This window comes from Salvelinus fontinalis, chromosome 21 (genome assembly GCF_029448725.1).
Source record: "Salvelinus fontinalis isolate EN_2023a chromosome 21, ASM2944872v1, whole genome shotgun sequence".
Classification (NCBI taxonomy): Eukaryota; Metazoa; Chordata; class Actinopteri; order Salmoniformes; family Salmonidae; genus Salvelinus; species Salvelinus fontinalis.
In genome coordinates this window covers 403,414-419,998 of record NC_074685.1, presented here as the reverse complement: position 1 = coordinate 419,998, position 16,585 = coordinate 403,414, and the positions used below count along the sequence as shown (strand labels likewise).

The 16,585-nt window shown below is 49.6% G+C and overlaps 1 protein-coding gene across 1 annotated transcript in view; it reads left to right on the top strand.

Annotated features, from left to right (window-relative positions):
* The window catches only part of LOC129818032 (methyl-CpG-binding domain protein 2-like), a 163,833-nt gene that overhangs the window by 111,498 nt on the left and 35,750 nt on the right, over nucleotides 1-16,585 (top strand). The window contains exons 5-6 of the mRNA XM_055873558.1: nucleotides 174-351; nucleotides 16,020-16,147. Of these exons, the coding sequence (XP_055729533.1) occupies nucleotides 174-351; nucleotides 16,020-16,134 (293 nt within the window). The 3' untranslated portion in view covers nucleotides 16,135-16,147. The remainder of the gene's footprint in view (nucleotides 1-173; nucleotides 352-16,019; nucleotides 16,148-16,585) is intronic.

The window sequence follows — 16,585 nt, the reverse complement described above, 5'->3', positions numbered from 1 at the left end:
AACCGTATTATCTTACAATTATAAATGGTATTTGATCTATTATTAGTTATATCTAATCAAATACACTGTACTGTGAGATCAAACACTTCAAAGTAAAACAATGAGGTATGTGAGTCTGACCAGAAGGGGTTGATGGGACAGACTATGGTGATGACCGTGTTGTCCTCTACCAGGTTTGGGTCCAGACACGTCAGACGAGACGCTCCTCTCGGCTATCTCCAGCGCCCTCCACATGAGCTCCTCCCCCATCACGGGTCAGATGACCTCGGCGGCAGAGAAGAACCCAGCTATCTGGCTCAACACGTCACAGCCCCTCTGTAAAGCCTTCATAGTCACGGACCAGGACATCAGGTAAGACGTGTTGTCTTTGTGAGCGTGTCTGTCTGTGTCACCGACCAGGATACACAGTTAAATGTGAGCGTGTCTGTCTGTGTCACCGACCAGGATACACAGTTAAACGTGAGCGTGTCTGTCTGTGTCACCGACCAGGATACACAGTTAAACGTGAGTGTGAGAGAGAGACTCACTCACTCACTCACTCACTCACTCACTCACTCACTCACTCACTCACTCTCACACACAGCAGGTAGATGTACTGCATGTCAATGTGTTCTCAAGTCGCTCAACGAAGTGATGCTACCTGGGTACTTCCTTCCCAGGCAGTAGTATTTCCCAGGCTGTAGTATTTCCCAGGCAGTAGTATTTCCCAGGCAGTAGTATTTCCCAGGCAGTACTATTTCCCAGGCAGTACTATTTCCCAGGCTGTACTATTTCCCAGGCTGTACTATTTCCCAGGCTGTACTATTTCCCAGGCTGTTTTCCCAGGCTGTACTATTTCCCAGGCTGTACTATTTCCCAGGCTGTACTATTTCCCAGGCTGTACTATTTCCCAGGCAGTACTATTTCCCAGGCAGTACTATTTCCTAGGCAGTACTATTTACCAGGCAGTACTATTTCCCAGGCAGTATTCTTTCCCATTTCTACTGTGGACCAGTATTGTTATGCTTCTCACCATGTGTCCATACATAACTGTGCACTAGAGGTCTTCACCTGTCCAGAAAGTTGGACCTGTTCCAAGACCGAAACAGACCCGAGGACTGTCCGACCCGTTCCGAAAAGACCGAAACAGACCCAAGGACTGTCAGACCCGTTCCGAAAAGACCGAAACAGACCCAAGGACTGTCAGACCCGTTCCGAAAAGACCCAAACAGGCCCGAGGACCTTCAGACCCGTTCTAAAAAGACCCAAACAGGCCCGAGGACCTTCAGACCCGTTCTGAAAAGACCCAAACAGGCCCGAGGACCTTCAGACCCGTTCTGAAAAGACCCAAACAGGCCCGAGGACCTTCAGACCCGTTCTGAAAAGACCCAAACAGGCCCGAGGACCTTCAGACCCGTTCTGAAAAGACCCAAACAGGCCCGAGGACCTTCAGACCCGTTCTGAAAAGACCGAAACAGACTCGAGGACTGTCAGACCCGTTCTGAAAAGACCCAAACAGGCCCGAGAGAGAGAGAAAGAAACCTCCAGCCAGTACCATCAATAAGTGAGCGATATTGGCTGAATGATCCACAGTTACGTGTCCTTAAACTGCCTGTAACAAATTACAACAATAACTATTTGTTGTGTTTTGATGTGTAGCATATTCAAAACTTTATAACCTATTTATTTTATGTCTTTTTACTTTACTAATACAATAATTGTCCACCTCGTGGTTCAGCTGTTGGAGAGGCGGGTGTTTAATACATCAGGACATAGCATGCATTCAGCCTGGAGGCCTAGGAGTCCACTGATATAGGATGTAATACATATACAGGAAGAGAGGAGACGTGTTTTTTATCCTGGTCAGATGGCTACTACTACTACTACTATATATAAAGGAAGAGAGGAGACGTGTTTTTTATCCTGGTCAGATGGCTACTACTACTACTACTACTACTACTACTACTACTACTACTATATATAAAGGATAAGAGGAGACATGTTCTTTATCCTGGTCAGATGGCTACTACTACTACTACTACTACTACTACTACTACTACTACTACTACTACTATATATAAAGGATAAGAGGAGACATGTTCTTTATCCTGGTCAGATGGCTACTACTACTACTACTACTACTACTACTACTACTACTACTATTACTACTATTATTATTATTATTATATAAAGGAAGAGAGGAGACATGTTCTTTATCCTGGTCAGATGACTACTACTACTATGTATGCTACATAGTCCACTACTCCCTCTATGTTACATAGTGCACTACTCCCTGTATGTTACATAGTGCACTACTCCCTGTATGTTACATAGTGCACTACTCCCTACATAGTGCACTACTCCCTGTATGTTACATAGTGCACTACTCCCTACATAGTGCACTAGTCCCTCTATGTTACATAGTGCACTACTCCCTCTATGTTACATAGTGCACTACTCCCTCTATGTTACATAGTGCACTACTCCCTACATAGTGCACTACTCCCTACATAGTGCACTACTCCCTACATAGTGCACTACTCCCTCTATGTTACATAGTGCACTAGTCCCTCTATGTTACATAGTGCACTACTCCCTCTATGTTACATAGTGCACTACTCCCTCTATGTTACATAGTGCACTAGTCCCTCTATGTTACATAGTGCACTACTCCCTACATAGTGCACTAGTCCCTCTATGTTACATAGTGCACTACTCCCTCTATGTTACATAGTGCACTACTCCCTCTATGTTACATAGTGCACTAGTCCCTCTATGTTACATAGTGCACTAGTCCCTCTATGCTACATAGTGCACTAGTCCCTCTATGTTACATAGTGCACTACTCCCTCAGTGTTAATCTGCTAAATTGTAATTACTTCGCTACTATGGCCTATTTACTGCCTTACCTCCTCACGCCATTTGCTCACACTGTATATAGACGTTCTATTTTTCCGATTGTGTTACTGACTGTACGTTTGTTTATTCCATGTGTAACTCTGTGTTGTTGTATGTGTCGAACTGCTTTCCTTTATCTTGACCAGGTCGCAGTTGTAAATGAGAACTTGTTCTCAACTAGCCGACCTGGTTAAATAAAGGTGAAATAAAAACAAACAAAAAATACAAATATGCCAATGAGAACTCTTGAGAGCGCAGTCTTCAGTTCAGCCTCTAGGTGGCACTGTACACACATGCATGGCACACTGAAGGCCGAACCATCTGACGTGTGTGTGTGTGTGTGTGTGTGTCATCCCCTCTCTCTCTCTCTCTCTCTCTCTCTCTCTCTCTCTCTCTCTCTCTCTCTCTCTCTCTCTCCTCTCTCTCTCTCTCTCTCCTCTCTCTCCTCTCTCTCTCTCTCTCTCCTCTCTCTCCTCTCTCTCTCTCTCTCTCTCTCTCTCTCTCTCTCTCCTCCTCTCTCTCCTCTCTCTCTCTCTCTCTCTCTCTCTCTCTCTCTCTCCTCTCTCTCTCTCCTCTCTCCTCTCTCCTCTCTCCTCTCTCCTCTGCCTGTCCCAGTGCATTCAGGCTTATCAACTGGGAAATGCATTAAAGCTCAGATGACAAGCTCTCTCTGGGTTATGAGAGGAGTGGAATGGATCACTTCCTCTGCTTTTCTCCTCCCTCGTCCCTCTTGTCACCACATAGAATGACAAAAGACACAGCATCCCACAGAACAGGACTGTGACATCACCACGTAGAATGACAAAAGACACAGCATCCCACAGAACAGGACTGTGACATCACCACGTAGAATGACAAAAGACACAGCATCCCACAGAACAGGACTGTGACATCACCACGTAGAATGACAAAAGACACAGCATCCCACAGAACAGGACTGTGACATCACCACGTAGAATGACAAAAGACACAGCATCCCACAGAACAGGACTGTGACATCACCACGTAGAATGACAAAAGACACAGCATCCCACAGAACAGGACTGTGACATCACCACGTAGATTCCATCTTTCGCTGTGAGGAGAGATAGGATTTGATTCACCCCCCCCTGCGTTCTAATCCAGTAAAATTAACATAATCCCATTATTAGATCTGATTGATTTCGTTTCGTTATCTGATTATAAAAAACAATAGCAGCAGGATAATTGACATTTGTTGGGGTACTTTTATCTGAGGGTGGAGTGGGGTCATGCAGTCATTACATCGCTAACCCAGTCCTCTCTCTGTGTTCATCCCTAACCCAGTCCTCATCCCTAACCCAGTCCTCTCTTTGTTCATCCCTAACCCAGTCCTCTCTTTGTTCATCCCTAACCCAGTCCTCTCTCTGTTCATCCCTAACCCAGTCCTCTCTCTGTTCATCCCTAACCCAGTCCTCTCTCTGTGTTCATCCCTAACCCCGTCCTCATCCCTAACCCAGTCCTCATCCCTAACCCAGTCCTCTCTTTGTTCATCCCTAACCCAGTCCTCTCTCTGTTCATCCCTAACCCAGTCCTCTCTCTGTGTTCATCCCTAACCCCGTCCTCATCCCTAACCCCGTCCTCATCCCTAACCCAGTCCTCTGTTCATCCCTAACCCAGTCCTCTCTCCGTTCATCCCTAACCCAGTCCTCTCTTTGTTCATCCCTAACCCAGTCCTCTGTTCATCCCTAACCCAGTCCTCTCTCTGTTCATCCCTAACCCAGTCCTCTCTCTGTGTTCATCCCTAACCCCGTCCTCATCCCTAACCCAGTCCTCATCCCTAACCCAGTCCTCTGTTCATCCCTAACCCAGTCCTCTCTCTGTTCATCCCTAACCCAGTCCTCTCTTTGTTCATCCCTAACCCAGTCCTCTGTTCATCCCTAACCCAGTCCTCTCTTTGTTCATCCCTAACCCAGTCCTCTCTCTTTGTTCATCTCTAACCCAGTCCTCTCTCTGTTCATCCCTAACCCAGTCCTCTCTCTGTTCATCCCTAACCCAGTCCTCTGTTCATCCCTAACCAAGTCCTCTCTTTGTTCATCACTAACCCAGTCCTCTCTCTGTTCATCCCTAACCCAGTCCTCTCTCTGTTCATCCCTAACCCAGTCCTCTGTTCATCCCTAACCCAGTCCTCTCTCTGTTCATCCCTAACCCAGTCCTCTCTCTGTTCATCCCTAACCCAGTCCTCTCTTTGTTCATCCCTAACCCAGTCCTCATTCTGTTCATCCCTAACCCAGTCCTCTGTTCATCCCTAACCCAGTCCTCTGTTCATCCCTAACCCAGTCCTCTCTCTGTTCATCCCTAACCCAGTCCTCTCTTTGTTCATCCCTAACCCAGTCCTCTCTTTGTTCATCCCTAACCCAGTCCTCTCTTTGTTCATCCCTAACCCAGTCCTCTCTCTGTTCATCCCTAACCCAGTCCTCTCTCTGTTCATCCCTAACCCAGTCCTCTCTTTGTTCATCCCTAACCCAGTCCTCTCTTTGTTCATCCCTAAACCAGTCCTCTCTTTGTTCATCCCTAACCCAGTCCTCTCTTTGTTCATCCCTAACCCAGTCCTCTGTTCATCCCTAACCCAGTCCTCTGTTCATCCCTAACCCAGTCCTCTCTCTGTTCATCCCTAACCCAGTCCTCATCCCTAACCCAGTCCTCTCTCTCTGTTCATCCCTAACCCAGTCCTCATCCCTAACCCAGTCCTCTCTCTGTGTTCATCCCTAACCCAGTCCTCATCCCTAACCCAGTCCTCTCTCTGTTCATCCCTAACCCAGTCCTCTCTCTGTTCATCACTAACCCAGTCCTCTCTCTCTGTTCATCCCTAACTCAGTCCTCTCTTTGTTCATCCCTAACCCAGTCCTCTCTTTGTTCATCCCTAACCCAGTCCTCTCTCTGTTCATCCCTAACCCAGTCCTATCTCTGTTCATCCCTAACCCAGTCCTCTCTTTGTTCATCCCTAACCCAGTCCTCTCTTTGTTCATCCCTAACCCAGTCCTCTCTTTGTTCATCCCTAACCCAGTCCTCTCTTTGTTCATCCCTAACCCAGTCCTTTCCTTGTTCATCCCTAACCCAGTCCTCATCCCTAACCCAGTCCTCTCTTTGTTCATCTCTAACCCAGTCCTCTCTCTCTGTTCATCCCTAACCCAGTCCTCTCTTTGTTCATCCCTAACCCAGTCCTCTCTCTGTTCATCCCTAACCCAGTCCTCTCTCTGTTCATCCCTAACCCAGTTCTCATCCCTAACCCAGTCCTCATCCCTAACCCAGTTCTCTCTCTGTTCATCCCTAACCCAGTCCTCTCTATGAGTTCATCCCTAACCCAGTCCTCATCCCTAACTCAGTCCTCATCCCTAACCCAGTCCTCATCCCTAACCCAGTCCTCATCCCTAACCCAGTTCTCTCTCTGTTCATCCCTAACCCAGTCCTCGCCCTGTGTGTTCATCCCTAACCCAGTCCTCATCCCTAACTCAGTCCTCATCCCTAACCCAGTCCTCATCCCTAACCCAGTCCTCATCCCTAACCCAGTCCTCTCTCTGTTCATCCCTAACCCAGTCCTCTCTCTGTTCATCCCTAACCCAGTCCTCTCTCTGTTCATCCCTAACCCAGTCCTCGCCCTGTGTGTTCATCCCTAACCCAGTCCTCTCTCTCTGTTCATCCCTAACCCAGTCCTCTCTCTGTTCATCCCTAACCCAGTCCTCTCTGTTAATCCCTAACCCAGTCCTCGCTCGGTGTGTTCATCCCTAACCCAGTCCTCATCCCTAACCCAGTCCTCTCTCTCTGTTCATCCCTAACCCAGTCCTCTCTTTGTTCATCCCTAACCCAGTCCTCATCCCTAACCCAGTCCTCTCTTTGTTCATCCCTAACCCAGTCCTCTCTTTGTTCATCCCTAACCCAGTCCTCTGTTCATCCCTAACCCAGTCCTCTGTTCATCCCTAACCCAGTCCTCTCTTTGTTCATCCCTAACCCAGTCCTCTCTCTCTGTTCATCCCTAACCCAGTCCTCTCTCTCTGTTCATCCCTAACCCAGTCCTCTCTCTCTGTTCATCCCTAACCCAGTCCTCTCTCTCTGTTCATCCCTAACCCAGTCCTCTCTCTCTGTTCATCCCTAACCCAGTCCTCTCTCTCTGTTCATCCCTAACCCAGTCCTCTCTCTCTGTTCATCCCTAACCCAGTCCTCTCTCTCTGTTCATCCCTAACCCAGTCCTCTCTCTCTGTTCATCCCTAACCCAGTCCTCTCTCTCTGTTCATCCCTAACCCAGTCCTCGCCCTGTGTGTTCATCCCTAACCCAGTCCTCTCTTTGTTCATCCCTAACCCAGTCCTCTCTCTGTTCATCCCTAACCCAGTCCTCTCTGTGTTCATCCCTAACCCAGTCCTCTCTCTTTGTTCATCCCCAACCCAGTCCTCGCTCGGTGTGTTCATCCCTAACGCAGTCCTCTCTCTCTGTTCATCCCTAACCCAGTCCTCATCCCTAACCCAGTCCTCTCTCTCTGTAAATCCCTAACCCAGTCCTCGCTTGGTGTGTTCATCCCTAACCCAGTCCTCTCTCTCTGTTCATCCCTAACCCAGTCCTCTCTTTGTTCATCCCTAACCCAGTCCTCTCTCTTTGTTCATCCCTAACCCAGTCCTCTGTTCATCCCTAACCCAGTCCTCTCTCTCTGTTCATCCCTAACCCAGTCCTCATCCCTAACCCAGTCCTCTCTCTGTGTTCATCCCTAACCCAGTCCTCATCCCTAACCCAGTCCTCTCTCTGTTCATCCCTAACCCAGTCCTCTCTCTGTTCATCACTAACCCAGTCCTCTCTCTCTGTTCATCCCTAACTCAGTCCTCTCTTTGTTCATCCCTAACCCAGTCCTCTCTTTGTTCATCCCTAACCCAGTCCTCTCTCTGTTCATCCCTAACCCAGTCCTATCTCTGTTCATCCCTAACCCAGTCCTCTCTTTGTTCATCCCTAACCCAGTCCTCTCTTTGTTCATCCCTAACCCAGTCCTCTCTTTGTTCATCCCTAACCCAGTCCTCTCTTTGTTCATCCCTAACCCAGTCCTTTCCTTGTTCATCCCTAACCCAGTCCTCATCCCTAACCCAGTCCTCTCTTTGTTCATCTCTAACCCAGTCCTCTCTCTCTGTTCATCCCTAACCCAGTCCTCTCTTTGTTCATCCCTAACCCAGTCCTCTCTCTGTTCATCCCTAACCCAGTCCTCTCTCTGTTCATCCCTAACCCAGTTCTCATCCCTAACCCAGTCCTCATCCCTAACCCAGTTCTCTCTCTGTTCATCCCTAACCCAGTCCTCTCTATGAGTTCATCCCTAACCCAGTCCTCATCCCTAACTCAGTCCTCATCCCTAACCCAGTCCTCATCCCTAACCCAGTCCTCATCCCTAACCCAGTTCTCTCTCTGTTCATCCCTAACCCAGTCCTCGCCCTGTGTGTTCATCCCTAACCCAGTCCTCATCCCTAACTCAGTCCTCATCCCTAACCCAGTCCTCATCCCTAACCCAGTCCTCATCCCTAACCCAGTCCTCTCTCTCTTCATCCCTAACCCAGTCCTCTCTCTGTTCATCCCTAACCCAGTCCTCTCTCTGTTCATCCCTAACCCAGTCCTCGCCCTGTGTGTTCATCCCTAACCCAGTCCTCTCTCTCTGTTCATCCCTAACCCAGTCCTCTCTCTGTTCATCCCTAACCCAGTCCTCTCTGTTAATCCCTAACCCAGTCCTCGCTCGGTGTGTTCATCCCTAACCCAGTCCTCATCCCTAACCCAGTCCTCTCTCTCTGTTCATCCCTAACCCAGTCCTCTCTTTGTTCATCCCTAACCCAGTCCTCATCCCTAACCCAGTCCTCTCTTTGTTCATCCCTAACCCAGTCCTCTCTTTGTTCATCCCTAACCCAGTCCTCTGTTCATCCCTAACCCAGTCCTCTGTTCATCCCTAACCCAGTCCTCTCTTTGTTCATCCCTAACCCAGTCCTCTCTCTCTGTTCATCCCTAACCCAGTCCTCTCTCTCTGTTCATCCCTAACCCAGTCCTCTCTCTCTGTTCATCCCTAACCCAGTCCTCTCTCTCTGTTCATCCCTAACCCAGTCCTCTCTCTCTGTTCATCCCTAACCCAGTCCTCTCTCTCTGTTCATCCCTAACCCAGTCCTCTCTCTCTGTTCATCCCTAACCCAGTCCTCTCTCTCTGTTCATCCCTAACCCAGTCCTCTCTCTCTGTTCATCCCTAACCCAGTCCTCTCTTTGTTCATCCCTAACCCAGTCCTCTCTCTGTTCATCCCTAACCCAGTCCTCTCTGTGTTCATCCCTAACCCAGTCCTCTCTCTTTGTTCATCCCTAACCCAGTCCTCTCTCTGTTCATCCCTAACCCAGTCCTCTCTGTGTTCATCCCTAACCCAGTCCTCATCCCTAACCCAGTCCTCTCTCTCTGTAAATCCCTAACCCAGTCCTCGCTTGGTGTGTTCATCCCTAACCCAGTCCTCTCTCTCTGTTCATCCCTAACCCAGTCCTCTCTTTGTTCATCCCTAACCCAGTCCTCTCTCTTTGTTCATCCCTAACCCAGTCCTCTGTTCATCTTTAACCCAGTCCTCATCCCTAACCCAGTCCTCTCTTTGTTCATCCCTAACCCAGTCCTCTCTTTGTTCATCCCTAACCCAGTCCTCTCTCTGTTCATCCCTAACCCAGTCCTCTCTCTGTTCATCCCTAACCCAGTCCTCTCTCTGTTCATCCCTAACCCAGTCCTCTCTCTGTGTTCATCCCTAACCCCGTCCTCATCCCTAACCCAGTCCTCATCCCTAACCCAGTCCTCTCTTTGTTCATCCCTAACCCAGTCCTCTCTCTGTTCATCCCTAACCCAGTCCTCTCTCTGTGTTCATCCCTAACCCCGTCCTCATCCCTAACCCCGTCCTCATCCCTAACCCAGTCCTCTGTTCATCCCTAACCCAGTCCTCTCTCCGTTCATCCCTAACCCAGTCCTCTCTTTGTTCATCCCTAACCCAGTCCTCTGTTCATCCCTAACCCAGTCCTCTCTCTGTTCATCCCTAACCCAGTCCTCTCTCTGTGTTCATCCCTAACCCCGTCCTCATCCCTAACCCAGTCCTCATCCCTAACCCAGTCCTCTGTTCATCCCTAACCCAGTCCTCTCTCTGTTCATCCCTAACCCAGTCCTCTCTTTGTTCATCCCTAACCCAGTCCTCTGTTCATCCCTAACCCAGTCCTCTCTTTGTTCATCCCTAACCCAGTCCTCTCTCTTTGTTCATCTCTAACCCAGTCCTCTCTCTGTTCATCCCTAACCCAGTCCTCTCTCTGTTCATCCCTAACCCAGTCCTCTGTTCATCCCTAACCAAGTCCTCTCTTTGTTCATCACTAACCCAGTCCTCTCTCTGTTCATCCCTAACCCAGTCCTCTCTCTGTTCATCCCTAACCCAGTCCTCTGTTCATCCCTAACCCAGTCCTCTCTCTGTTCATCCCTAACCCAGTCCTCTCTCTGTTCATCCCTAACCCAGTCCTCTCTTTGTTCATCCCTAACCCAGTCCTCATTCTGTTCATCCCTAACCCAGTCCTCTGTTCATCCCTAACCCAGTCCTCTCTCTGTTCATCCCTAACCCAGTCCTCTCTCTGTTCATCCCTAACCCAGTCCTCTCTTTGTTCATCCCTAACCCAGTCCTCTCTTTGTTCATCCCTAACCCAGTCCTCTCTTTGTTCATCCCTAACCCAGTCCTCTCTCTGTTCATCCCTAACCCAGTCCTCTCTCTGTTCATCCCTAACCCAGTCCTCTCTTTGTTCATCCCTAACCCAGTCCTCTCTTTGTTCATCCCTAAACCAGTCCTCTCTTTGTTCATCCCTAACCCAGTCCTCTCTTTGTTCATCCCTAACCCAGTCCTCTGTTCATCCCTAACCCAGTCCTCTGTTCATCCCTAACCCAGTCCTCTCTCTGTTCATCCCTAACCCAGTCCTCATCCCTAACCCAGTCCTCTCTCTCTGTTCATCCCTAACCCAGTCCTCATCCCTAACCCAGTCCTCTCTCTGTGTTCATCCCTAACCCAGTCCTCATCCCTAACCCAGTCCTCTCTCTGTTCATCCCTAACCCAGTCCTCTCTCTGTTCATCACTAACCCAGTCCTCTCTCTCTGTTCATCCCTAACTCAGTCCTCTCTTTGTTCATCCCTAACCCAGTCCTCTCTTTGTTCATCCCTAACCCAGTCCTCTCTCTGTTCATCCCTAACCCAGTCCTATCTCTGTTCATCCCTAACCCAGTCCTCTCTTTGTTCATCCCTAACCCAGTCCTCTCTTTGTTCATCCCTAACCCAGTCCTCTCTTTGTTCATCCCTAACCCAGTCCTCTCTTTGTTCATCCCTAACCCAGTCCTTTCCTTGTTCATCCCTAACCCAGTCCTCATCCCTAACCCAGTCCTCTCTTTGTTCATCTCTAACCCAGTCCTCTCTCTCTGTTCATCCCTAACCCAGTCCTCTCTTTGTTCATCCCTAACCCAGTCCTCTCTCTGTTCATCCCTAACCCAGTCCTCTCTCTGTTCATCCCTAACCCAGTTCTCATCCCTAACCCAGTCCTCATCCCTAACCCAGTTCTCTCTCTGTTCATCCCTAACCCAGTCCTCTCTATGAGTTCATCCCTAACCCAGTCCTCATCCCTAACTCAGTCCTCATCCCTAACCCAGTCCTCATCCCTAACCCAGTCCTCATCCCTAACCCAGTTCTCTCTCTGTTCATCCCTAACCCAGTCCTCGCCCTGTGTGTTCATCCCTAACCCAGTCCTCATCCCTAACTCAGTCCTCATCCCTAACCCAGTCCTCATCCCTAACCCAGTCCTCATCCCTAACCCAGTCCTCTCTCTGTTCATCCCTAACCCAGTCCTCTCTCTGTTCATCCCTAACCCAGTCCTCTCTCTGTTCATCCCTAACCCAGTCCTCGCCCTGTGTGTTCATCCCTAACCCAGTCCTCTCTCTCTGTTCATCCCTAACCCAGTCCTCTCTCTGTTCATCCCTAACCCAGTCCTCTCTGTTAATCCCTAACCCAGTCCTCGCTCGGTGTGTTCATCCCTAACCCAGTCCTCATCCCTAACCCAGTCCTCTCTCTCTGTTCATCCCTAACCCAGTCCTCTCTTTGTTCATCCCTAACCCAGTCCTCATCCCTAACCCAGTCCTCTCTTTGTTCATCCCTAACCCAGTCCTCTCTTTGTTCATCCCTAACCCAGTCCTCTGTTCATCCCTAACCCAGTCCTCTGTTCATCCCTAACCCAGTCCTCTCTCTGTGTTCATCCCTAACCCCGTCCTCATCCCTAACCCAGTCCTCATCCCTAACCCAGTCCTCTGTTCATCCCTAACCCAGTCCTCTCTCTGTTCATCCCTAACCCAGTCCTCTCTTTGTTCATCCCTAACCCAGTCCTCTGTTCATCCCTAACCCAGTCCTCTCTTTGTTCATCCCTAACCCAGTCCTCTCTCTTTGTTCATCTCTAACCCAGTCCTCTCTCTGTTCATCCCTAACCCAGTCCTCTCTCTGTTCATCCCTAACCCAGTCCTCTGTTCATCCCTAACCAAGTCCTCTCTTTGTTCATCACTAACCCAGTCCTCTCTCTGTTCATCCCTAACCCAGTCCTCTCTCTGTTCATCCCTAACCCAGTCCTCTGTTCATCCCTAACCCAGTCCTCTCTCTGTTCATCCCTAACCCAGTCCTCTCTCTGTTCATCCCTAACCCAGTCCTCTCTTTGTTCATCCCTAACCCAGTCCTCATTCTGTTCATCCCTAACCCAGTCCTCTGTTCATCCCTAACCCAGTCCTCTCTCTGTTCATCCCTAACCCAGTCCTCTCTCTGTTCATCCCTAACCCAGTCCTCTCTTTGTTCATCCCTAACCCAGTCCTCTCTTTGTTCATCCCTAACCCAGTCCTCTCTTTGTTCATCCCTAACCCAGTCCTCTCTCTGTTCATCCCTAACCCAGTCCTCTCTCTGTTCATCCCTAACCCAGTCCTCTCTTTGTTCATCCCTAACCCAGTCCTCTCTTTGTTCATCCCTAAACCAGTCCTCTCTTTGTTCATCCCTAACCCAGTCCTCTCTTTGTTCATCCCTAACCCAGTCCTCTGTTCATCCCTAACCCAGTCCTCTGTTCATCCCTAACCCAGTCCTCTCTCTGTTCATCCCTAACCCAGTCCTCATCCCTAACCCAGTCCTCTCTCTCTGTTCATCCCTAACCCAGTCCTCATCCCTAACCCAGTCCTCTCTCTGTGTTCATCCCTAACCCAGTCCTCATCCCTAACCCAGTCCTCTCTCTGTTCATCCCTAACCCAGTCCTCTCTCTGTTCATCACTAACCCAGTCCTCTCTCTCTGTTCATCCCTAACTCAGTCCTCTCTTTGTTCATCCCTAACCCAGTCCTCTCTTTGTTCATCCCTAACCCAGTCCTCTCTCTGTTCATCCCTAACCCAGTCCTATCTCTGTTCATCCCTAACCCAGTCCTCTCTTTGTTCATCCCTAACCCAGTCCTCTCTTTGTTCATCCCTAACCCAGTCCTCTCTTTGTTCATCCCTAACCCAGTCCTCTCTTTGTTCATCCCTAACCCAGTCCTTTCCTTGTTCATCCCTAACCCAGTCCTCATCCCTAACCCAGTCCTCTCTTTGTTCATCTCTAACCCAGTCCTCTCTCTCTGTTCATCCCTAACCCAGTCCTCTCTTTGTTCATCCCTAACCCAGTCCTCTCTCTGTTCATCCCTAACCCAGTCCTCTCTCTGTTCATCCCTAACCCAGTTCTCATCCCTAACCCAGTCCTCATCCCTAACCCAGTTCTCTCTCTGTTCATCCCTAACCCAGTCCTCTCTATGAGTTCATCCCTAACCCAGTCCTCATCCCTAACTCAGTCCTCATCCCTAACCCAGTCCTCATCCCTAACCCAGTCCTCATCCCTAACCCAGTTCTCTCTCTGTTCATCCCTAACCCAGTCCTCGCCCTGTGTGTTCATCCCTAACCCAGTCCTCATCCCTAACTCAGTCCTCATCCCTAACCCAGTCCTCATCCCTAACCCAGTCCTCATCCCTAACCCAGTCCTCTCTCTGTTCATCCCTAACCCAGTCCTCTCTCTGTTCATCCCTAACCCAGTCCTCTCTCTGTTCATCCCTAACCCAGTCCTCGCCCTGTGTGTTCATCCCTAACCCAGTCCTCTCTCTCTGTTCATCCCTAACCCAGTCCTCTCTCTGTTCATCCCTAACCCAGTCCTCTCTGTTAATCCCTAACCCAGTCCTCGCTCGGTGTGTTCATCCCTAACCCAGTCCTCATCCCTAACCCAGTCCTCTCTCTCTGTTCATCCCTAACCCAGTCCTCTCTTTGTTCATCCCTAACCCAGTCCTCATCCCTAACCCAGTCCTCTCTTTGTTCATCCCTAACCCAGTCCTCTCTTTGTTCATCCCTAACCCAGTCCTCTGTTCATCCCTAACCCAGTCCTCTGTTCATCCCTAACCCAGTCCTCTCTTTGTTCATCCCTAACCCAGTCCTCTCTCTCTGTTCATCCCTAACCCAGTCCTCTCTCTCTGTTCATCCCTAACCCAGTCCTCTCTCTCTGTTCATCCCTAACCCAGTCCTCTCTCTCTGTTCATCCCTAACCCAGTCCTCTCTCTCTGTTCATCCCTAACCCAGTCCTCTCTCTCTGTTCATCCCTAACCCAGTCCTCTCTCTCTGTTCATCCCTAACCCAGTCCTCTCTCTCTGTTCATCCCTAACCCAGTCCTCTCTCTCTGTTCATCCCTAACCCAGTCCTCTCTCTCTGTTCATCCCTAACCCAGTCCTCGCCCTGTGTGTTCATCCCTAACCCAGTCCTCTCTTTGTTCATCCCTAACCCAGTCCTCTCTCTGTTCATCCCTAACCCAGTCCTCTCTGTGTTCATCCCTAACCCAGTCCTCTCTCTTTGTTCATCCCCAACCCAGTCCTCGCTCGGTGTGTTCATCCCTAACGCAGTCCTCTCTCTCTGTTCATCCCTAACCCAGTCCTCATCCCTAACCCAGTCCTCTCTCTCTGTAAATCCCTAACCCAGTCCTCGCTTGGTGTGTTCATCCCTAACCCAGTCCTCTCTCTCTGTTCATCCCTAACCCAGTCCTCTCTTTGTTCATCCCTAACCCAGTCCTCTCTCTTTGTTCATCCCTAACCCAGTCCTCTGTTCATCTTTAACCCAGTCCTCTCTTTGTTCATCCCTAACCCAGTCCTCTCTCTCTGTTCATCCCTATCCCAGTCCTCTCTCTCTGTTCATCCCTAACCCAGTCCTCTCTCTTTGTTCATCCCTAACCCAGTCCTCTCTGTGTTCATCCCTAACCCAGTCCTCTCTTTGTTCATCCCTAACCCAGTCCTCTCTCTGTTCATCCCTAACCCAGTCCTCTCTCTGTTCATCCCTAACCCAGTCCTCTCTCTGTTCATCCCTAACCCAGTCCTCGCCCTGTGTGTTCATCCCTAACCCAGTCCTCTCTTTGTTCATCCCTAACCCAGTCCTCTCTTTGTTCATCCCTAACCCAGTCCTCTCTCTGTTCATCCCTAACCCAGTCCTCTCTCTCTGTTCATCCCTAACCCAGTCCTCATCCCTAACCCAGTCCTCTCTCTGTGTTCATCCCTAACCCAGTCCTCATCCCTAACCCAGTCCTCTCTCTCTGTTCATCCCTAACCCAGTCTTCTCTCTGTTCATCCCTAACCCAGTCCTCTCTTTGTTCATCCCTAACCCAGTCCTCTCTTTGTTCATCCCTAACCCAGTCCTCTCTGTTCATCCCTAACCCAGTCCTCTCTCTGTTCATCCCTAACCCCGTCCTCTCTCTCTGTTCATCTCTAACCCAGTCCTCTCTCTGTTCATCACTAACCCAGTCCTCTCCTTGTTCATCCCTAACCCAGTCCTCTCTCTGTTCATCCCTAACCCAGTCCTCTCTCTCTGTTCATCCCTAACCCAGTCCTCTCTTTGTTCATCCATAACCCAGTCCTCTCTTTGTTCATCACTAACCCAGTCCTCTCTCTGTTCATCCCTAACCCAGTCCTCTCTCTTTGTTCATCCCTAACCCAGTCCTCTCTCTTTGTTCATCCCTAACCCAGTCCTCATCCCTAACCCAGTCCTCTCTCTCTGTTCATCCCTAACCCAGTCCTCTCTCTGTTCATCCCTAACCCAGTCCTCGCTCTGTCTGTTCACAGGGAACAGGAGTTGAAGGTGGTCCAGGCCCGCAGGTGTCTGGAGGATGCACTGATGGTAGACAGGTTGGCGAGGGCTTCCGAATCCAGCAGAGACTCGGAGGACAAGGCTGCATAGGAGACCAGACATGGTGAGGGGTTATGGGGCTGGAGGATCTATGGTTGAGTGTAGAGGACTGTGGGGGTGTACATGACTGAATCCATTACACTCAGAGGACCAGGCTGCATAGAAGTACTGGCAAAGTGCGAGGGGCTGCAAAAGAACTCTGTGGATAGAGCTGTGGGGGGTGGATAGAGCTGTGGGGATGTGGACAGAGCTGTGGGGGGGTGGCATAATTGTGGGGGGGCATGCTACTATTATTACTGCTATTACTACTACTACTACTACTACTGCTACTGCTGCTACTACTACTACTATTATTACTACTACTACTGCTACTACTATTATTACTACTACTACTGCTACTACTACTACTACTACTTCTGCTACTACTACTGCTGCTACTCCTACTACTACTACTAAGTATGCTACTACTGCTGCTACTACAACTGCTACTACTGCTACTACA